The sequence below is a fragment of the Euprymna scolopes genome, chromosome 29, assembly GCF_053919585.1.
Source record: "Euprymna scolopes isolate OS-2025 chromosome 29, ASM5391958v1, whole genome shotgun sequence".
In the NCBI taxonomy this organism is placed as follows: domain Eukaryota; kingdom Metazoa; phylum Mollusca; class Cephalopoda; order Sepiida; family Sepiolidae; genus Euprymna; species Euprymna scolopes.
The window spans coordinates 52,422,769-52,447,243 of record NC_136510.1 but is presented as its reverse complement, the minus strand read 5'-3'; the positions used below and the strand labels follow the sequence as shown (position 1 = coordinate 52,447,243).

Below are 24,475 nucleotides of genomic sequence, written 5' to 3'. Positions count from 1 at the left end.
AAACAGTTCACTTGTTGTAAGTAAAAAAAATATATACTCGAGCTGAGATCGAAACCAAAACCTGAAGATAGTGTGTCAAGTACGATAACCATTAGACCAGCTTGGCATGATCCTTTAAAGTGTTTTCAAACCAACTCATACTTACTTAGCATGCGCAGTTGTGAAACGGTTAAAAAAAGATAAAAATTTGATCTTCCCGTACCAATTTTTCAATTTTTGACCACTTAGCAGCCCTTTTATCTGGATGAAAACTGATTAAAAGTTTTCTACATGTCTAAATGCTCTATATACGAATTCGCTGAGTATATAGGTTGAGAAGTGTCCTCCCACACATACACATACATTCTCACTTTTATAGATATGCACCATTTTTTTTTTTAGATATTGCTTAAGTATATGCAATATCCATTGCAAGATGAATTAATATGTATATTTTGAAAATGGGCATTGTATTAACTGTCATGAGTTAACTGTGATTGCGTTTATTAATCACATAATCTTCATTTCTTTACACCCTCCACCCCTCGACTTGATTTTCAATCGGTTGTGATCTATTTCTAAATTGTAAGTGAAAAGGCAAATTGATTTCTTTTCCTTTATATAAAAATAATGTTTATCCATATGAATAAAAGAGAACGATTTTATTTCTTGTTTACAATCAAATTATAAATGAATTATGTTGATTCTAAATTAATGTTTCCAATATCTCAAGTAACAAATCTTTCAAAGCTGTAGTGAGGTGGCAATTCCAGGTAATTTATAAAAAAATAAATAAATAAAATAGCTTTACTTTAAAATCAAGAGTGGAGAAGTTGTGAAAATGAGATTATCTGAAATTACTAATTATTCACCCTAATTGTTTTACTAAATCCCTTTTTTTACCAACTCACACAGTAGGAGGGGGCGTGCTTTAAAAAATGAATATGCCTAAAAGATTTCAAGAAAATTTGGCTTCTTGGTAGGCCAATGTAGAATCTGGTAGACGATGCTCTGATTTCATCCCAATGGATGATAACTTTCTAATGCACAGTTTGACATTTTGGAAAAGATCCCAGTTGTATTGACTAATGAAGGTCGGAGAAGGTATTTTCCTTATCAAGATGGTCAACAACCATTCAGTTAATCTCCCATTGCCTAACTCAACTGCGAAAAATCTATATATGAACTTTGTAGAAATAACCTATGTATGCCTAGGTTTTGGTGAGGGGGGAGCGAGCTCATCAAGAGCTGGCAGTTCACATTTCTTGTAGTAAAACTAAAATTCAGAAAATCATACCTATTTTTATTAGATTTGGAACAGGCATTCTCATATCTATCTAGTCATATAAAGTAAGGTATGTGTATATGTCTATATATTTGTATGTACAAGATTCACTCCTAAACTAATTAACCGGTTACTTTATTTAGTGCGGACTATTATACTCATCTTTCTTAGTTGTTATTTTTCGACCAACTATTTCTCTGGCTTTTGTCAGGAGGTAACCTTAACGTCTCTATCCACTGTGCCACAGGTCCCGAAGACTGATCAAGGTTGGATTTTTTAGTCTTATAAATCCATGTTTATTTATTATCAACCAAGAAAGATGAGGATAATATCCTGCAATAAATAAATTAATAAATAATACTCATCTCAATAATTCCAATTAAATAATACCATTCGGTATGGATACGACCATGAAAGATCAGATAATAAACATGGATTTATAAGACTAAAAAATCCAATCTTGACCGCCCTTCAGGGCCCGTGTCACAGTGGATAGAGACGTTGAATCTCTACGATTCCAGGTGAAAATTGTCTGAAGATAGCGATTTCAATCCTACCTAAAGTCAGCCAGAGGCTAACTTTGCCAACAACCATGGAAGGCAGTAATTGCTAAGGATGAAGTTAGGAGATTCGGAGTTCCTATCCCGTCGCGGTTACCACCTGATGAAGGTCAGAGGAATAGTTGACCGAAATGTTGTGAAACAACTAAGAAAGATGAGGATAATAGTCCACAATAAATAATTTAATAAATAATACTCATCTCAATAATTCCAATTAAATATATAATTAACCGATGATTACAAATTTCAAACACATTTGATAGATAAAAGGGGCCAAATGTGGGCTATTTTATTTCATGCGAAGATGGTAGAAGAGGTGTGGAATTTTAACAATAGGTATTTGGCATCAATTAATAAATATTTCCAAATTTCAGTTTCTTTTGTTTATTTTAAAAGGCTTTTTTAGGAGGCATTATATAAGTGCAATCTCATCTAAAAATTCAGATATTTCAGATTTGCATTGAATTTGATTGATAGTAATTAGACACTAATTAATAAATTGAAATTCAGGAAATCTTGCTTCAAATATGTTAAGTCTTAAATTTTTTAACATTTTTTTAGAATGAAAATCATGTAATAGATTTTGATCAAAATTGTAATATTTGTGGCATTTATTATCATCTTTATTGTAATGTTTGTAAACCAACATAAAAGTGGTGCAAAACTGTTTTGTCAAAGATGTTAAAAGCGTTGTATTAAAAATAGCGCAGCTATTAAAAATAATAAAAAAATAATTAAAAAAATTTTTTTTTTCCATATTTGGCGAATTTGTGATTTTATTAAATGATTAAATAAAAAAAAAACATCTGTTGTATTTATTTCAAAATGGCATTGGTTTAGTGCGTAAATTGCACCTGTTACATAAGAAAACAAAGGACATAAATCTTTTATCTCTTTCCTCTTCTTAGATCAATAGAATCTTTAAAAATAACATGCTGACAATGTAAATTTTTATTTGTCCTGGATTCCTTCTTTTTTATTTATTTATTTTTTTTTGATACATCGGTTAAGAGAGCAGAGATGCTGACATGAACTAATATGCAATAATCACCGGGCATCAACAATCGCCTGACATTAAATTAGCTAAACAAAAATATTATGAGCAGCACAACTTGTGGAGATCCAATACTTAATTAAAGAAATATATATATATATATATATGTGTGTGTGTGTATATATATATATATATATATATATATATATATATATAAAGCCGTACCCGGCCATGCGTTGCTATGGCTCAGTTTGGATAAATGGACCCCCCCCCACACACACACACACACTAAATTCATTTTTTGTTAAGACAAACTGTTTTTTTTTTCTTTTTTTTTTTTCACTATAGAAAAATATCCGTGAGTTAATAAACTAAATAGTTTATGTATTTATTTATTTGTGGACTGTTATACTCATTTTCTATAGTTGTTGTTTCACAACAATCTGTGAATACGTAAGTAAAGGTGGAATGAAAGTAGGTAGATGAATTTTTTTTTGCTTTTACGATAGCAATTTATCGTAGTGAGCCACATGGTAAAACGAACACAAACACAGAAACACAGCAAGAGAAATAATAGAGTGAGAGAAGGAGAGTTGGGAAGAATATATACAGAAAGAGAGAGAGAGAGAGAAGGGGACAGGAAATAAAAACTGTAGGTGGAGTTGATGCCGTAAAATATTTGTATTTTTTTTCTTATTTCGGCAGAAAAAGAAATGTAAAAAAGGCGGGAGAGTTGGGAAGAATATATACAGAGAGAGAGAGAGACAGAGAGAGAGAGAGAGAGCTAAAAACTTGCTCTTCGCCGTAAAAAGAACATTACACGGCGAACAATATGTACACCAGTTTTTATTTCCTCTCTCTCTCTCTCTCTCTCTCTCTCTCTCTCTCTATGTGGACAAGATAAGTAATATGATTGAACTCTAGCTGATCCTAGGAAGGTATTTGTAAGCAATTTAAATCGCATATATTAAAAGTAAATATTAAAAAAAAGTATCAAAAAGATTCTAGCTGTTATTATCGATGTAGTTAAAGTTCTATGACTTGTTTCTTTGGTGAGTTCTTCAAATGGACTCGGGAACTGGACAATTTTTTTTAACAAATCCCCATTGTTAAGGTAGGAATCTTATTATCAATAGCATACATTACAAGAGCTTTTTGTTCTAAATTTCTTTTTAGCATATATGTTCAATTCCACTGTGTGGTCACATCTTGAATGAGTTTTTTTTTTTTTTTTTTTTTTAATTAATCTGATCATGTATTTTACTTAATTTGCTAATTGCTAATGGAGAGTTATTAGAGAGAGACTATATTTCTGTTTGTTGTAATGATTATCTTAACAGCCTGTTGGGAAAATAATGAGTCTTTTATTGAGAGTTGCAATGTATGTATGAAGCATAATAGTGATTCTAAACCACATTCCATGACACCAGAAACCATATTTGCTGAATCTTGCAAGACTAAGAAAACTTTCTGGATTTTATACTCATCCAGAACATTGTGCAGTTCTTCATTTATTTTTGCATCTGTGTGTGCACCAGTGAATGGAACAACTCTAAGCACAGCTCTGCACTGTTCAAAGTTATTTGAAAGGCTCAGAAAAGGAGCATTATTTGTAGCAGCTATCCAAATGTCTGCAGCCAAAGAAATGCTGCTAATTTCATCAAGAGATGATTGAATTTTTGTTTTTACTTTTGTAAATTGGGAATTATTTTTTCTGTGAAGTATTTTTTTGATGGAATACTGGAATTTGGAAAAGGTGTTGTAATAAGCCTTTTAAATTCAATGTCAGATGTTACAGAATATGGTTGAATATCAACAGCAATTATTTCTCCTATCAGATAATGAATCTCTTGTGACCTGTGGTCATAAATACCCATAATTTAATAAATTTATGACCCATAAATGGTCATAAATTTTCTTCTTGGCCAATATTGATTCTATAGTAAGTTTGATGTTTTGCTGGAGGCTCATACTACCACTTGTTCCTGGAATGTCTATCCCTGAACATTCATTGTGCTTCCTTTTCTTATCTACAACTTTTGCTTCCTCTGAATGAACATTTGCAAGATAGTTTAACATATTTATTGTAAAAGTTTTTGCTAATTTGCTGTCTCTTGATATAGTGGTTTGACATAACTTGCAGACAGCTGTATTATTATTCTTGGGATTGACATCAAAATACTTCCAGCAGAAACTGATTGCCATAATGGTTGAAGGTTGTTGATATTTAATTAATTTTTTTGCATATTTAAATTACTAATGTATGATATTTAATTAGTTATTTATCTCAATAAAATATGCAGTGTCTAAACCAGAAAAATAAAAATATATATGTAATGGTAGCAAAATGGTCCTAAAATGAGGAACAAGAGTATAATTGTGAAAGAATATATTATTTTCAGTTAACATATGATCGCAATTTACTGTACAATTCCTCAACGTGAAACCTGAAAGATGGAGTAATAACAATAATAGGTACTGGCAGCAGCAGCAGCAGCCATATAATTTAAAACTCTTCTGCATTTCGCTATTCAACTAATAAAAAAAACTGCGATAGTGCCAGCAACAGGTGTTGCCTTGACGTCAGTATTCATATTCTTCAGAAAGAATTTTCAGCAACATATGATGAACAATGCTCCCAAGAGAAGCTTGGGCTTTGTTACAGACAATGGTAGATGAAATCGGATTTTGTCGGTAATTGGACATTTTGTAAAACATGTGCAGCCTTCTGAGAAAAACCCTGTCGTCTTGGTGCTGGATAATCATTAAAGTGACTTGTCAATGGAAGCATTGACATATGCAAAAGAAAACCATGTGCACATCATTACTCTCATCCCTTCATACCAGCAACAAAATGGAGCCTCTCTGGATCGCTCTGTCTATGGGACTGTAAAATCTTTCTTCAATAACAGGGCCACTTCATGGATGGTAAGCAACTCTAGAAAGACCATCTACAGCGTTGCTGAGCTCGTCAACTATGCTTGGACTCTCTGGCAACACCGTCGGCTTCAAAGCATCTGGCCTCTGGACAGACACATCTTTCCTGACTATTTCTTTGCCCCATCCGATGTCACCAATCGCCCTGTTCCTGCAGAAACTCTCTCTTCTTCCTCCCAACAAGATCTCTCAACTTCTCCCAACCATCCTCCATCCACGACAGATCAAGCACCTCATTCTCCACAACCATCCACATCTGGAGTCAGCATCACTTTGTCAGGAGGAATCCTACCATCTTTTCAAACTACACAAACTGGAAAAAGCTATAACACTGGCAAAGAAGCAACGCCATCCTCTTTTGTTTCCTCAGCTCAGTTCAGAGGATTTACCAAAGCTCCACCAAGGACAAACAGCAAGAGAGGTCAGAAGAGAGGTAAATGCGTGATTGCCACTTAGTCAGGAAACTGATGCTCAAGCCAACTAGCCAAACTGTTCCCATCAAGGAGGATGACAACGATAATATGAACATTGATACTTTGGTTGATGACAAGTCAGATGACTACGGAAGTGAAAGTAGCATAGATGAAGATCAAAAAATGATTTTGGGCTGTGTAGTCAGTGTGAGCTCTGAAAATTTTGTGCTGTGTTAGTATGAAGGCAAAAGGTCAGAGGCTTTATATGTTGGTGAAGTCATTAAGGATATGGACACAGAGGGTAGAATAGAGATTGATTATCTAAGGAGTGGACAAGTCCAGGGGAAGTTCATCAAATCTCGGGTTGAAGACATTGATAGTGTCACTTAGCATCATGAAAGCCAAGCTGACTCAAACCAAACAACGGAACGCACCAAATAAGCTTCAAAATTTAGCTGAACTTGGAAGATTCCAAATGTCGGCGTAAAAACATTTTTCATTATAACTTTTTTTTCACGTGTATTTTTTTTTTCGTTTTGGAAATTAACTTTAATTTTTAAAATACAATCAAAAAGCACTTGGAAACCTACAAAAAAAATTGATAAACCGGCTTTCAAAATTATGCCCCCCCCCTATCTTTATGACGTTATTGCCCATACCTACTAAAAATAACCTCACTTAAAAAAAGGATTTTTTTTTTTAAGTAATAGAATCATTTATTTTTTTATTTTATATGTTAAGATTTGCAGTTTAAAAGTGTATTCTTCGAAGCAAGGCAAGACTTCTTCCTTTTCCTTATTTTGTTAGTATTAGTCCCGGATCAGGGAGTGGGGAAGGGCATCTCGTTGAGATGGAAAGCAAGGTATAAGTCAAGTCTGGGTGATTTTTGTGCTTGGTGGTACGTGTTTGCCCGACGTTTTCTAAAAACATTTTGTTTATTTTTCAAGTTTATATAAAAATCATGTTATTTTGAAAGTTACAGGCTCATTAAAACAAGGAAAATATTAGAATTTTACATATAAGAATTATGCAAAACCTGTAATCTTTTAAAAAAAAAAAAAAAAAAAAAAAGGAAATATTTTTTGCAATTACAATTTTTTTGTGTGAAAATATTAAATAAACAATGATTAATTCAATGATAATATCGGTAGTTCGAAAAATTAATTTTTCTTTGAGTTATATTGAATTCACTAATACGGACTTTAGGGGCTTTTTTTCATAATGTTCCTGAAAAAATTAATTTTTCTTTTTTATTGTTACAAATTACGATGCTTTATTTACATAAAAAAAGCAAAAATAAATGCATTCATTTTTTTATTTTTTTTATTTTACTACTGAAAACCATAACTTTAGTAAATGTATTTTTTGTTTAAACAAAATATTATATTTCCATTAATAATAAAAATAATGAGTTCATTATACTCCGTGGTCATTATTTGATAAAAACTGAAAATTTTATTAAAATTGGTTAATTTTCTGATTTTTGGTGAATTTTTAAATAAAAGGAGGGGTCAAAATGTTTATACATTTTGAGCATCGGCTATTCATTTTGCACGTACCTAATTTTTAGTGACAGGCGATTTATTTTTCAATGTGCGTTTTTCAATGCGTGACGTTTGTCTCCATGCATATAAGACAATCATATCTTTTAAAAGGGTTACGTCCATATCATAATCAAAGTTGAAAACTTGAGTAAATGAAATTTTTGCTTGATTATCAAATTGTTGCTTTTTATTTTTACACTAGGCTAGGTGCCCGGCGTTGCCCAGGTGTTTTTAGGTGTGTGTTGAGCAAAACAATGAAAAAGTTGTAGTAGGCAGGCAGGCTCGAACCCATAGCGCAAAGGTGAAAAGGAAAGTGTAGGTGTGTGTGTGTAAGGGTGTTGGTTGAGCAAAAAAAAAAAAAAAAAAATAGGAGTAGTAAGCAGGCTAGAACCTATAACGCGCCAGAGAAAAAAGAGGTGATAAAAAACAAACGATTTTATCGCTGCACCTACCGCGATTGTGACATCATGGGCGGTCGAAATAACGTCTTTTAATGTGATGTTGTTGATGCGAGGTTTGAATGACTTGCAAAAATGTCAGCAGAAAAACTAACCGTTCTTGTATAAAAAAAACCTGCCCAGTTGAGGGTGAAAGAATTAATGTTTTTGGCCAATTTTTCGATATTTGTCGTCCGAAGGGTCGAGCTTCAAAAGGAGTCTTGATCTTGTGAAAATCTGAAAAAAAGTTTTAGGCAGATATACAAATATACATACATACATTCATACATTTAAACAGACAGGTGAGATTTATATAATAGATGGTCCTAATCTGGGTTTCCTTTTTGTAGATTTACTATTTAAAAAAATTTCGCTTGATATCTACTGTGGTATGAATCCTACTAAGATTCAATGTATTAGTTGTTGAAATTAATCTTATATAAATAGTCAAATTTGCACTTTCTTGTCATTTTTGTACTTTTTTTTAATAAATAAATGGAAATTTTCCCAATTTTTAGGTTACTTGATCAAATAATTATTAGTCCTGTCATTTACATTTATCATTTTAGTTTGAGATGCCTACAAATATGCTCAGCTACAGGCCATAGCTGCCACTCACTGACATAGCTATTTCCAAACTACTCTATCCCAGATATCACGATCTTGCCTTACCAATCAGTTTTTGCCACCACTCCCCCCTTGTACTATCAAACACATATATCTATTATGATGGTGATATTTTAATGTTTCTGTATTTTTTATGTTTATAAAACTTGATCTTTGTTAGTCTTATCATTTTGTTCCCTTGAGTGATAACCAGCTGTTGAAAGTAGCCATTTTTATAAATGGAAACTGATAAGGGAATTGTCGAAAGTGATTGAATTTCAAGTTAGAACTCTGGCGATTTCGATAAAAATCCTGCTTTGATTTTCATGCCAAGTTTAATGAAAACTTTAGCTCACTTAAAATTATCGTTCTCCTCGTTCTTATATATACAAACTTAAGCTTAACTCACTGACAAACAAATCCTCTCAGTAATTCTAAGACACATCTAATGATTCACACATGCCATAAAACTAATGAAATCTTTGTTTTAATAGACAATGTATTTTTGCAATAAACTGTTTTGGAATTATTAAAAACACGTTTTTTTTTTTTTTCTTTTACATGTAAGAAATATTATTCCTTGAAAGTGTTTTATATATTTGTTGGCATCAAATTTTCTTGTGCACAAAGGTCACTCGTATGTAAACTCTACTGTACTCATAAAATTTGATCTCCGAGAGGTATACGCCATAGCTACGGATATTGCATGCAGAGGCCTGTTCCACTGATAATGTAGGTTTGGCTTCCTGTTTTTTTATTTTTTTTGTTTTGTTTTTTTGCTTTGCCTTGTTCATTCTGTCATAAAACAAGTTGGTTTTACATATCCACAGTTCACTGTCGATTGACTTCTGACATGGAAGCTGTGTTTATGCGCCGCATACTTTATAGTCAAGTACTTGAGTTAGGTAATTTATTTGTTCTTTTGTTCAGTGCCATACAAAGTCTCTAAATTTAATACTACTGTGCATAATAAAATTTCTAGTAATTTTAATACGATTTTATGCAATTTTTTTTTTGTTCCGTGTTTGATTATGAGTACACCTTGTATCAAAAATGGTATACAATATACTTTGTCAGTGTTAACATGGTTATTCATATAAAATAGTCTTAATCGGTGGAGTAAACACAGGAAATAAGAAAACTTCTCAAATTCTAAATCTAAAAAAAAGGGGGAAAAATTACATCAATTAGGAAAAGCAAATTTTTTTTTATCATGGAAATATTAGCAGGTTTTTTTATAAATTCATTTTAGGTGATGGAAGAAAGTGGTCTGACTTGCTATTTGCTCCCCCCCCCCCAACATTTGAAAACATGATGAAAGAATAGCACATTATTAAAATATATGTTTATACACATCGCTTTTTATTATGGGGAAGAGCATTACCTACTATATATATATATATATATATATATATAAATTTGTATTCCTCTCTGTTTGTTTGTTTGTTTGTTTACAATTAGAGATATTACATTTTTTATTCACAGGAAAAAAATACAATTGGGGAAAATGAACAAAAAATTTGGGCACATGACCAACACAAAAAGAAGGGGGGATAGTGAGGTCGGTTGGTCCATGTTGTCTCTGTTGGAAATTTTAAAGGACTTCTCTTTCAACCAGCATCTTTTATCATAGTTACCCTTTTAAATTTGTATTTATGTGTGCATGTGAGGGGAGAGGGGTGTTCCTACTTAAACCTAATTTTAAAACATTTTTTTACAATTTGATTAATATATACAAAAGGTCTGTGACTTTACTCTTCCGTTTATTTCTATACACACACATGAGCAAAAAAAACAAAAAAAATGGGCCCAAAGGGAAAGAAGGAAGAAATCGATTTTTCAATATTTTTCCATGAATTTTTGTTAATTTTAACTGAAAATTTCTATTTTGTAGATCATTATTATTATAGCATATAATAATAACTGAAAAAAATGGGAAGATCGCATCTTGGCGAGGATATAAAAAAAAAAAGTTTCATTTTCACATTTTGCTTGATGTAACCTCCAACCTTCTAAAGATGTCCTTATATACCTGTGGCATAGTGGATAAAGTACTTGGTAAAATTTAGTTGTGAAGTTACTTTTATGGATGTTCAAGGTTCAATTCTCAGTGCAAACAATGCTCAAAAATACAACTGCGAATTACTTTGGACTTCTACCCAGTCATGACTGACTGAATAAGAGCATTGTAATTGTCTGTATTTTTGAGTTAGTCTGACAATCTCAATCAATGAATAAGAGCATATTACTCACATGGTTTAGTTTGAAATTATGTGCATATTCCCGAGTTTAACAGAAAGATTACAGAGTTTCAATAGTATACACCTGAAGAAGGTTGGAGATTAAAGTGATCGAAACATTGTGCAAATAACACTCAAGATGAGAACCATAGTTCAAAGAATATGAATAATCAATCCTCATCTCAAAAATGTTTGTTCTTGTTGAAAAAAAAAAGAAAGAAATATGATCCCTTCTGTATTTACCTTTCTTATCAATATCTTTTTTTTTTTTTTTTCAGCAACAATGTTCCTCAACACACTGACCCCTAAGTTCTATGTGGCACTTACGGGAACATCGTCCTTGATCTCAGGCCTTATTTTGGTAAGTAATGTTTTACTCTTATAATGCTATGATAGTACTTCTGAGCAGGTGTCATTAGCTTTTTAGCCATATGTTTGTAAAATATGATAACCGATGCAAAGAGTAACTTTTTATAAAGACTCACCATCTACAAAAAGCTAAGGGAGTGGTTTATGAGCCTGTTAAGTATCTAAGGTATACAGGGACACAATTCTTTTTCAGTAATAAACCGTTATGCCCTTTGCTATGTGGAACTCTGAATAGCATTTACAGGATTGTACAAGGTGTTGCTTACCCATGGTTGTCAGTGTATGTATGTATGAACATGCATAAAAAATAAATATGAAAAGTATAAAAGTTTAAAACTTTTCTTTATTTGTTTTCGATTGGCGATGTGCAGGAATACAAAATGTTATGAAATATATACAGATATTTTTGTTTTTTTTACAAGAATATAATTTTCTACCGTACCTTCAATCTTCCTCTGTGTAGTGAAAGAGATGTGCATGCAAAGAGGAAGAAAGGAAGGAGTTGATATAGCCAATGAGAAGGTGCCATGTCAGCCTTACTTACATATAAGTATTTTTACATACGGGCCGGGGCAATATTTAAATATAACAATAAAATGCAATAAAATGCAAACACAGGGATATGGATGGGCATTTATGGATAGCAAACGCTTATCATAGGCAGACAAATCTTCTGCATTGGGGGCATGTTCATAGGTCCCAGATTGGGTTCAATTTTCCTTTTTTATACAAAAAAGGTTTGAAACGAATAAAACAACAATTATTTTCTGTGAGACAGGCGGATACAAAATAAACACAAAAATTGAACACAATAAGATTTGCAAGAGATAACGAAATAAACACTTTCAAATCATATAAAACTAAATTTATTAATGATAAGGGGAAAGAAAGATTTAACAAAAACAAATATATTCAAAGCTAATGAGATTGGGGAATATTTTTAACATACTAACTGAAAGAGAATCCTATAACAGAAAGACAAAAAGTATATGGCAGCAACCAGTCAACACAAGGAAAAGTCCGATCTCCAGCTCGACAGAGAAAGAAAGTAAAGTTTTTTTTTTGTTTTTTTTGCGCTTACAGTTCAATTCTTTTCTTTTGACAATTTGCAAAAGCTACAGTTAATCCAAATAAATTTTCTTGTGAGGGAAGAAAGTTTCAATCACCAAATCCAGTCTTTCAACGCGGAGCAACGCATCCCAGTTCCGCGTGGGAGACATAAGTTCCAAACGATGACTTCGCAGATATTTTTGATTTGTTTCTTTTTTTTTCAACATGCCTGTCGGCATCCGTTTTGGGTTATCCAAAAAAGCTTTACCGAGGGATTAATTTAGGTATCTTTTTTTTCTCTGTCTTTGCCAAGTTCGAAAATGTGACAAATCGCTTTGGTTATCCAGAAACATGTTTTACCGTGGCTACCGAGAGTAAAGAAGGCCGATGCACATGACAGCGTGACGTCATTATCAGATTCAGTTGTAGGTATATGGTCTAGGCTATCAGCAGCACAGCTGAGCAACAGTTTCCTCTAGTTTTCAGTTTGCTAACTTGCGTTGTTCCAAATTACCGGGGAAATTATCCAAAAGGCCCCAAAATACATACATTTTCTTTTCCTAAATTTTCTCAATTTGGATACGTACCATTAGAAGGGAAAATTTTTATTCCAACCAAATATAGTAAAGTAAGTAATCATACGTGCATTTAATTAGAACTGTATTCAAGTACTTTCATAACGGTTGATAACATTGTTAATATAAATTAAAGAAACAATACTATTTATTGCTAATACAGCAAATATTATGTTGATATTTTTAACTGTTTATTTTCTTATAAGGCTAAAAAGTCTATCAGGAAGGTTGAAAATTTAATTTAATTTTGTTTTCGTTTTGAAAATTATAAACAAATAATTTTTACATGAGAATAATTGTCAAAATGTCTTTTTAGTAATGAATAAAACCTTTCATTGAGTATTTCCGAATTATTTTGAAGTTCTATATTTTTTTCTAAAGTCAGTTTGAAAATTATTCACCATGCGGCTATTAATGAAATTACCCGTGACTGAGTGTTATATATTAAAATTGATTGTTTCTTTTTAAAATAATAAACAAATAACTTTTACATGAGAATAATTGTCAAAAATATCGTTTTTTAAATTTATTTACTTGCCTCCCCCACGAGGGCACAGTTAGACACAAGGTCGGTTTTTAATGTGAGAAAATCTAGCTCTCCAAAAAAGGGGCACTCTGGATAGGAACAAAAATAAAATAAAAATTGTATCATTCATGAAGGATTTCTCCTCCACTGACTGAGGACAGAACAAATGAAGTGTAGTATCAGAACAGATACTACACTGTGATTATTATTATTGTAAATGTTTGTTTATTGTCTTTTCTTATATTTTAACAATAGCTTATGGTATGAATGTTCTCTTTAATTATGTTTTTAGGCATTTTCAGCCTGAGGATGTAATAAAGGAGAAGTCAAGATTCGATGATAAAACGTGAAATAAACACGCAAGATGAGAACATTAGTCCGAATAATCTCTAAAGTCCCAAAAAATAACATTCAACCCATGTGATTTTTCTCTAAATTAAAAAATATTTCTGCACTAGTAACTTTTATTGTTTGTTTGTATTTAAATTATTTGTTTTATTTCAATTTTTTTTTTATCGTTTGTTTTCATTCTTAAAATTATTTATCGTTTGTTTTCACTTTTAAAATTATTCATCGTTGGTGTTTAAATATGTTATTTAATTCTTTGTTTCTTAAATTCATAATTCACTTTTATCAATATTAAATTGTATATTGCTTTAAAATTACTTAATTTTACATAGATAATATTTATATTTTATATTGAATAACATTCAGTTTCAGTATTAATCGAACTGTGTTCCTTTTTCTTTTTAAAAATGTTTTATTGCTCTTTTTCGAATGGCCCTGATATAGTACTGACAGTCTGATAAATCTTACCTACATTGCCTGCTGGCATTTTTCAGTTAACAGGCTTTCTTCTTACTCTCGGTGGCCGTGGTTTTACACGGTCGGAGTTTTGGTCAAAACTACCCGCACGAGGGAATTATTTTTTCCTTTATTTGTTTCGCCCTTGATTCTAAAAATAGAATTTACAAAATCCTGTTCTTTCCTTATTCTGCTTCTTGGGGTAACGAGGTCACCGCATGCGCTGACCAGCGACGACCTGTCACTTGCCTTCATATTGGAGGAGGTGGGAGGTGTTTGGTGCTAACATCGATCGAGCATTTTTCAACTCCCTCGTTCTCTGTTTCTCTCTCTCCGTGGGTGATGAAATCCATAGTGAGTTTTTTTTTTCTCTGCGAGATCGGATCGCAGTGTAGTAACTGTTCCGCAGTCACACGTCACTCTCTCTGTCCTCGGCCAAGGAAAGAGAATCTCTCCAGACTGATTTTAACACTGGGTTTTGGTGGATCCCCATTCAGTCAGAACATGCCAATCAAATATCTACTCTATATTACTAACAGAATAATAAAACGGTATTTGATGTCGAAGTGGTTGTTTGTAACAGTATGCAAAAATACATATGCACACAATACATATCTCTATATATAAAAATGTAATTCTTGGTTCGTTCAAAATCATAAAACCATATTTCTACATGACCAATTTAATTGAAATTTTCAGAAAATCTATCTGTAAAGTCAAGGAATGTTTTTATTAAAATAATTTAACATTGCGAATTATAAAAATATTAAATAAAATAAAAATATTTTTCGTAACTGGGAGACTGTCCGCCATTTCATTTCCGGTAGAAATGAGCCTTTCACTTATTGCACCACAAGTTGATGACTTTCGAATTACAACATTTCATTATCTACTTAATAGATAAGTACAAAAAAAACCATTCCCTACTTTTTTAAATTCAAATTAATTTGTTTATCTTAATTTTTTATTTTTAAATTCATTTGTTTATCTTAAGGCTTTCCACCCATTAAACATTACGTTTTAATTGTTTAGTTTTTTTTCACGGCATCTAACGACATCTCGATTTCCAAGAATCCATTTTTTTTTTTTTTTGGCTTAAAGCTTTTCTGGCGAAGCCTACCTAAAATAAATTTGTCTAATTCTTAATTTCTTATGTTATTGCAAAAAAAAAAAAAAAATAGCATCCCAGAATTTTTATAAAATTTTCCATTAAAGCCCGTTCGTATATAACAAAATACTTTTTTGGGTGGGCATTGAGTTTCATGGCAACCAGCAGACTTATCCACTCATGTAAATTAAAAATGTTTGTAAATGAGAAATTATCAATAAACCGTTTAGTTACTTTTTTTTTATAATTCATGAAAAGAGTTAAGCCAACGTGAGAATTTATCGATAAATGTTTAGTAACTTTTTCCTTTTATTATTCTTAAAGAGTAAAACTTTTTTTTATTCATGAAAAGAGTTAAGCCAACATAAATAAATAAATGTTTGTACACGTGACAAATTATCAATAAATGGTTTAGTTACTTTTTAAAAATTATTTATGAAAAGAGTTAAGCCAACGTAAATAATGTTTGTAAAAGTGCGAAAGGCAACGTAAGTAAATAAATAAAAAATGTTATGTGCGCATGTGTTAGCCTTGACTAGGGGGGGACTAAAGGAACGACCATTAAATAATTTTGCGGGTCGCCGTGGAACTCAACGCCCAAGGAGTACCAAAAATAGTTTTCATATGAAGAAATTTCTTTTTCGAAATATGGGTGATCACTTTTCCATGTAAATTTAACTTAAAATGAGCACCCACTTTCTGGCCACCTGAGGAAGGGGGCATTTATTTTCGTGTTTATTGGCTTAAATTTTTTTGACAAGGCAGTTTGGTACGCGAGTGCATATTTAACAGCCTTTGTTTATGTTCGCGCATAGCGTAAACGAAGGCTACGTGTGTGAAATAGAAAATAGTCCCAGAGTTCCAGGGTTATTATTATAAATCAGACAAAACTTTTTAGCCAAGAAACACACAGAAAAAAAACAAAAAAAAAAACAGCATCCATTTTTTTCTATCGAATTCATTTGCTGTTTTTATTGAAAACTATTTTACCCCGGATTTTTGATAAAATTTTCCATTAAGGCCTGTGCGTCTCACGTTCGTATATAACAAAAAAATTTTTTGTAGATTTCGGTGTGCTAAAAACGAATTTTTAAACCGTTTCCGTTGCAAAAAAATAGTTTTTATGATATGAAGAAATTACTTTTTCGAAAAGTGGGTGATCACTTTTCCATGTAAATTTAACTTAAAATGATCACCCACTTTCTAGCCACCTGAGAGAGGGGGGATCCCCCCCCCCCGTTTATTGGATAAATAGCCTGCGTTTATGCTCGCGCGTAGTGTAAAGGAAGGCTACGGCTATGAAAAGGAAAATAGTCCCAGAGTTCAGGGGTTATTACCATGCAAAAAAAATCAAACAAAAAACTTTTTAGCCAAGAAACACACAGAAAAATGCCCGTGGCCAGAAAATGGGTGCTCATTCTAAGTTAAATTTACATCGAAAAGTGATCACCCACTTTTTGAAAAAGTAATTTCTTCATATCATGAAAACTTTCTTTTTGCGACGGAAACGGTTTGCAGATTCGTTTTTAGCACACCGAAATCTACAATAAAATATTTTGTTATATCCGAACGTGAGACGGGCCTTAAAGTAAAATAATACCGGATTTTTGGGGGCAGATTTGCCGTTCAGTTGTACAATTATCCTCAAACCAGGTAATCACTAATAGGGACTCTTAAAAGTCGTCACCTGTATTGAGCAAAAGTTTAAAACCACCGATTATATGCCAGCCTACGTCACGGTAACATATATTGAGTGAGTTCCTAACAGTATTTTGTATAGTTTATTAGTTTAAACTCATTTTCCCAAAATTTCCCCAAACTTAAGGTGTTCGATATAGTCTGCCGCCATTTGTATTTTTCAAATATATCGATAAACACTGCATGTTTTTGAACCGATTAAACATTATACATTACATAAAAGCACTAAAATCTTATCCATTTACTTTTCTTGCCTTTGATAACATTTGTTATATATTTATTTTTTGACACCTTCTTTGTATCTGTGTTTAGTAATACAAACCCTTTTTATTTAATGTAACGTTTAGTCGGCTCGAAAAACAGTGTTTATCGATGTATTTGAAAGATACAAATGGTGGCAGACACTGTTGATTACGTTAAGTTTGAGAAAGTGAGTTAAAACTAAAAACCTATAAAAGATACTGTCAGAAACCCACCGATTATGTCAGCCTATGTCATGGTAACATATATTCGGTGTGTTTCTGACACTGTTTTCAACTTACTTTCCCAAACTTAACGTAGTCAACAGAGTCCGCGACCATTTCTGTTTTTCAAGCTGATTAAACATTTTACATTACATAAAAACACTAAACAATTATCCAGTTAGGTAGAAACATAACTTACCTTAGCTTTGCTTTCATTTATTTGTTTTTGGACAACTTTTTCGAATCTGTGTATAGTAATAGTTATAGTATAACCCTCACCCAAATATTAATTACTAACTCAATTTTTGTATACAGAAAACAAGCAAAAAAAAAAAAACATTTAGCGTTTCAACATTTTTGCTACGTTTGGCTTCATCCACTGATTGTTGGTCAAGCCCAAACCATGATTGACGGAAACTCCCGAGGATTCTACAAGAGTACCATTTTTTTTTCATTTTCGCCTTCTTTTTCACTTTTTAGAGTGGATTGCTGTACTAAGAATATATGAAACATGCATTTTCTCTTTTTAGTAGATTTTTCAATGGAACAACGCGTGTGGAGGGAGGGTACAGCTAGTAACATATAAAATAATAATAGTTATTCTTTAAAAAAAAATTCTTAACATGAGGAAGTTAGGTATGATTAACTATTCTGTAGTTTCATACATATAAAATAAAAATTAAACAGTAAATAAAGATAAAGAAACTGTCTAATATTTTGAATTCCAACCATAATATTTATTCCAAAAGAGAACAATAATCCAAAGGATATAATGTTTTAAGGAGATGATTGATATATATATATATATATATATATATACACACACACACACACACATGAGGTGATATAATATACTAGCAGGGGTGCCCGGCGTTGCTCGGGTGTTTGGAGGTGTATGCTGTGCAAAAAAAACAAAAAAAATGGTTAATTTTTTAAAACTTTGACCCCTATTATGACCCCTTAAAATTTATTGTTTCGGGCTCAAATCACTTTATTAAGTTAGATCCAGGTTCAAGGAACCTATACCTAAAATTTCAAGTGTCTAGACCCAAAATTGTCGGAGGAGTTTGGTAGAGTTCTTAAAGGTCAAATTGTTGAAATTTGACCCCTTAACAGCCAAATTTCTGGCTGACACCCGTCACATCGATTTTCCCAAATCTCAGTACCCGGTATTTCAAATTTCGAGTCTATAGACTAAAAATTGACAGAGTTATTGCGTAGGGAAATGTACACAGACAGACAGACAGACAGACAGACAGACAGACAGACACGTTCACTTTTATAGATATATAGATTGTGTATACATTTTCAGTATTTACTTCAAGAAACTTGAAATTGTACAGATAACAAAAGAATTAATCTACAAACAAGCAAAATAGCTAAAATAAATTTTACTTTAGGGTAACTATATAAAAATTTTTTAATAAATATAACTAAACTATATAAATTTCTAAAACGTTTAGATAATGAGGCCGCGCTCTAAGCAACTGAGCTAAGACGACATCGCAAAAATTGTGTCGCTTTTTAAAATCTTTAAACTAAATCAGGTTACGACGTTATTTGCGCATGCGTAGAACTGAACTCGTCATGAGAGGAGGGTTTTTGCTGACTCCCCCCCCTGTAGAAAAGTGATGATTTCAGGGTGAAAAAAATTAATGTTTTTGGCCAATTTTTCGATATTTGTTAGCCGAAGGTTGGAAGTTTAAAATGATGCTGATCTGGCGAAAATCCGTGACCCATGTGGAAAGTTTTTGCGAAACATACAAACACACATACATACAAACAAACATTAAAAAAAGCACAAAAAAAACTAACGTAAGGCAAATGAACGATGTTAAATGTAAAAATCGAAAAAAGAAAACAGAAAAACAAACACGTGAAAAATGGCTTAAATAAGCCTGTTTCGATATTAAAATTTAAAAAATCGGTGGGTACCCAGGTGTTTTTGGGTGTGTGGTCGGGGGTGGATAAGCGAAGTAAAAAAAAAAAAAAAATGAACATTACATGAAAAACGGCTTAAATAACATTGGTTCAATATTTAAATTTAAAAAATCAAAGAAAAAAAAAGACATCTCACGCCACGATTCAAACCCAAAACGTTTAGATAACGAACCAACGCGCTAACCAATTGAGGTAACGCGACGTACATGAAATTTAATCAGTTTTTCAACTATTTAAAGTAAATCAGGTCATGACGTCATCTGATGCATGCGTAGAACCGGTTGTTGTCACGAGAGGAGCGTTTTTGTTGATTACCCCCCCCCCCTGTCGAAAATTGTCGATTTCGGGGTGAAAAGATGAACGTTTTTGGCCAATTTTTCGATATTTTTCGAGCGAAGGATGGAGCTTCAATATGATACCGAGTTTGTGAACTTTCGTTGTGTCTGTCGAAAGTTTTTAGCGGACACACGAACACACATACGAACATTTTCGCTTTTATATTTATAGATTAACTATTCTAATCTTTTTATTCTTTATTTTCTTTGCTGTTGAGAGAGCCAGCCTACCAGCCAGCTAGAGCCACAAAAGTGAAATTGATATAAAAAGTATAAAAAGGAAGCTAGGGTTGAGCATGAGGTATCACAACATACAGTGACAGAAAGAGGATTACGGACATCGACTTAGTAAAAAGATGGGTAACTTGGTGAGTTAATTACAAATTAAAGCTAATTAGAACAATAAAAATTAATTTTTTAACTCTACTTTGAACCTATCGAAAATTTTAGTATGCATTTTGTGATTAAAATATACAGGAAAAAAGCCATAATGAAACAAGCGTTCATTAAGTCGGTTTTATTATAATAATAGATATCCATGATGTATAATTTATATAAATGTTGCCATTTAACATATCCTGGAATTTTGTATCAATTATTTCACTAACACCGGATTCTGGATTGACCCTCAAGTTGATCCAGCTGTCCTGAACAATATCACTATTGTCTTTGAAAAGGGATGCTAACTTTCAGAAGTTGTTAATATATTTTCTCTTTAGATGGACATACCTTCTATCTGTATAGATTATAAATTCTCCCTGAAAGGATGCATGTATAAAGAGGTGTTCATAGTGAAGTAAGGTTTACAGTCTTCGACTGTAGTTCTACAAGGTTCAAATTCAATGGTAAAGAATAAATCAAGATTAGAAGCAATGCCAGAGTCAGCTAAGTTTTCCTTCTCCTTCACTACTTTCTCTACTAAGGCTAGAGAGTCTAGTCTATGCTATTATTTTACAAATAGCTGATGTAATAATATTTAGATGCAAGTGTTTTAAAGTAAGATTAGACCAGAAAATACTGTGTTAAGTTAGAATTAAGGAGGCTGAAATTTTCCATTTGAATGAGAGCTATGGTTCGGCAGTTATATAACAGATAGGAAATCGCTGATGTGACATGAGTAATGGCAGGGAAGATCTATCTTTTAACTTAATCAGCAGAGAGTAGTTGTTTTTTTGGATAGCTACTAGCTACTCCCATCCCTTGTGGGGGATGATTCGAGGTATTATATGTATACTATATAAAAAAAAAAACAAGATAGCTCAAACCTAAGTGAATTTCTGTTTTTTTTTTTGTTTTTTTTTCTCTTTAAATAACATTTATGAGAGTTGTAAGTAAAATGGCAGTTGGCCTTTTGGCCAAGATCAAAGTGTAGTATCTATTCTTCAGATGCTACACTTCCATTTCTTGTTCTCTTTCGGTAGGAAGCAGTCGTTCACGACTGAGACAATTTTTTATTTTTGTACCTTTTCTCCGTGTTAAAAAACGACCCTGGTGTCTAACTCTGTCCCGTGGGGAGGCATTGTAAATAGATACAACATGAGAGAAAAGGAAATAAATTACTATGGCATGTCTTCTATCGATGAGACTCTAGCTGTTTGTGTGATGAGTCGCCATTAGGTTAATTTATGACTTTGAAAATCAAAGAATTAATCAGATAGTACAATACATTATTTACATTTTTGCCAGTAAGTTAGACACAAGGTCAGGCGTGGTTTTGAAAAGCCATCACACTAGAATAAGTGCACTTTGGCCTACAAAAAATACTTGAGCAGCTCTTGGCATTCCCCAGTATCAGAATCCTACATTAACCCGACAACAATGAAGTCAGTCGGTTCTTTTTTTTTTCACCCCCAAACAAGCTGCACTGCTACCGATACATTATAGGGGTGCAACCTAGGCGATGAGTTGGGCAACAAGATGTTTGTTCCCATTACATTTAAATTTCTGCATGTTAATATAGTCAGAAATTCCAAAGATAAGTGGTTTTATGAAAGAAGTATCTGAAGACCTCTTTAGTAAAGCCGCAAGAGGGGGTGGTGGTAATGGGGCCATATTTAATTTTATGCAAAGAGAGGTGGAAGTCTTTTGTGAAAATTCAGATACGTTGCACCACAAATCCGATTGTTTTAAGTTTTATTTACAAGTGATCTACAGGCATTAATCTGAGGTGGATATTTCCTCAGAGCCTAACACTATGGATGGAGTTGGACAGCTACCATCCCTTCCAAACAAAGCTGTGATGTTTGATGATGTTCAATTGTTTATATTAACCATTTGTACAATGCTGATACTAATATAGTCTTCTATACAATTTTGCTAGCTGAGCTTATTGTTTCATGAGGCAGGAACATTAACTGGACATTTCCAGTTGTTGTCCTCTTTCAGTAATTTGTTGGGAGAAAGAAGGGTATGAAATTTGATGGTAGAAAAACATTGACATTGTGATTCAATTGAGGATTTTGACTAAAGCAGAAAGGATGAGCTGATGTTTGTCAAGCTGGGATTTTGTTGGGAGGGATGAGGTGTTAGGGAACGGTAAAAAACTGAGAAAATGCTGTTGTTGGGCTGTTTCCTTTTCTCTCTCTCTCTCTCTCTCTCTCTCTCTCTCTCTCTCTCTCTCTCTCTCTCTCTCTCCTCCTTCACTGTCTCCCTCTTTATTTTCTCCATTTTTATGGAAAACAAATTGGTCTAGTTAATTGTCTAGAGATCATTAAGTCCTTTGCTTAAATCGCCACATAGAGAATAAGGACGATAGATATTTTGTTAAATGTTATTCTTGTTAATATATCTTCATATAGAAAAAAAAAATGAAACGCTTCTACTGTTTAATTATTCGATATCTAGAGGAAATAAACAGTTCTACAAATATGGGCTGTGGAGTCTGAAAATCCAGCTAAGACAAAAATAAATCATAGTTTATTTCCAACTAACTTTCTGTGAGAACACTGAACAAGTAATCCAACTGAAATCTATTTCTACACAAAGCGATTTAATTAATCGATAGAACAAGCACTCAGTAGAGGTTTGTTTGTTTGTTTGTTTAAATCACTATAAAATTGTTTGTCACAAAATGTTATTGCTACAATTTTAACAGTCAACAAACTTTTTTTCTCAACATAGTAATTAATATATAGGAAGTAGTTTACTTAAAACATTGCCTAGTGTGTATCTAAAGTGAATGTATAAAAAGCAATACAATGCAGAGGTGTAACGGATACACACAAGCTGAAGCAAATTAAGACATAATCGTATCATAAGCTATCCAGATTCACTTTTATTAATACAATGTATGTATTTTTTCTATATTTTATACTTGCATTGTGTTCTTTCTTGTGTCAGCATGATCAGATGGAATTCTGTAATGTACATTTTCAGAAAACACACGTGAATACGGGGTTATTGCAAATATGAGTAGTTATATTGCCTCCTATAAATATCTTTTCTAGAAATGCATATAAATTATGAGTGGATGAAGCTCTCAAGTCAGTTGTATCTTTTTAACATATCTAGAATCTCAAAAATTAGTTTTTAGAATTACATTTCTTTGTAAATATTTCTAATTTAATTGATATATATTTTTTAATTGTACCTTTAATGGAACTAAACATGGACTAAACAAGCAAGAAATGCGTGTTTCTTTTTGTTTTGGGTAACCTTTCACCGATTTGCTAGTTAATGCTTAATTTTTTTGTATCTTTTAATTCAATTTGTGACTCTTTCACTGTGGATGTCATATGATTGAAGCTGTTTATTTTCAAACTAGTGTACACCCTTTAGCAAAAATGAGAGAGAAAATATGCTTCACCTGTGTTCATACTAGTTATTTATCAAGACATTATTAAAATATTCATATTAAGTCTTAGAATTACATTAGTAATTGAATTTTTCATATATAAATTATCATTTCTAAGGACCTAAAAAGAAAACAAAAGTACACCCAGTATTGATTTTATTATAGTAGAGGATTTCTAAATTCATTTCATGCAGTGGAGGATTGTCTGACTTGCTATTTTCTTTCTCACTTCTCCTCATTCTTGTAATAGTCTCGTTGGATGCTAGAAGCAGGAATGTGTTTTATTAACTAACTAGCGTGGGTACCCGGCGTTACCCGGGTGTTACGAGGTGTGTGTGCTATTAAATCAAAAAGAAACCCTGGGGGGGGGGGTAAAAAAAAGTTTTGGTAAGTTGGTAGGATCGAACCCGAAGCCCTGTGGTGAAGTTGGAAAATAAAATGTGAAAAAAAAACATGACACGTTAACTGCTTGGCCAGCCAGAATGAGTTACTGAAAGCTGTTTGAATTTATTTAAGTAAGAAGAGAATTGACAGGTGCCTGCACGGAAGTCGTAGAGTTAACATTTTGTGCGAGCGTTACGACGACAACATAAGTAATAGCTATTCAGCAGTTAACATTTTCTGTGGGACGGTTTTTAATGAGGTCAATAACCCGGTTTGTTTGTTTTTACCTAACTTTGGGGAAAAACAGCTCCCCCGTTTATTAGGGGAGTGCCTCGTCTTGAAATAAAAGCAACCGTCTGATATGACGACAGTAAGCCGACATTGACCAAACGTTACATCGCTTTCTAGATACCACTAGCTGTGGGCCAGAGAT

General features: G+C 32.7%; 1 protein-coding gene across 11 annotated transcripts in view; it reads left to right on the top strand.

Moving 5' to 3' along the window:
• LOC145252653 (suppressor of tumorigenicity 7 protein homolog) overlaps positions 1 to 24,475 on the top strand; it is a 292,187-nt gene that overhangs the window by 160,493 nt on the left and 107,219 nt on the right. For 9 of the 11 annotated variants that reach the window (XM_080112408.1, XM_080112410.1, XM_080112414.1 and 6 more), the window contains exon 2: positions 11,274 to 11,356. In XM_080112408.1, coding sequence (XP_079968534.1) covers positions 11,274 to 11,356 — 83 coding nt within the window. Of the gene's footprint in view, positions 1 to 9,565; positions 9,661 to 11,273; positions 11,357 to 24,475 lie in introns of those variants that run through there. The other 2 variants (XM_080112411.1, XM_080112412.1) reach the window with 2 other exon arrangements.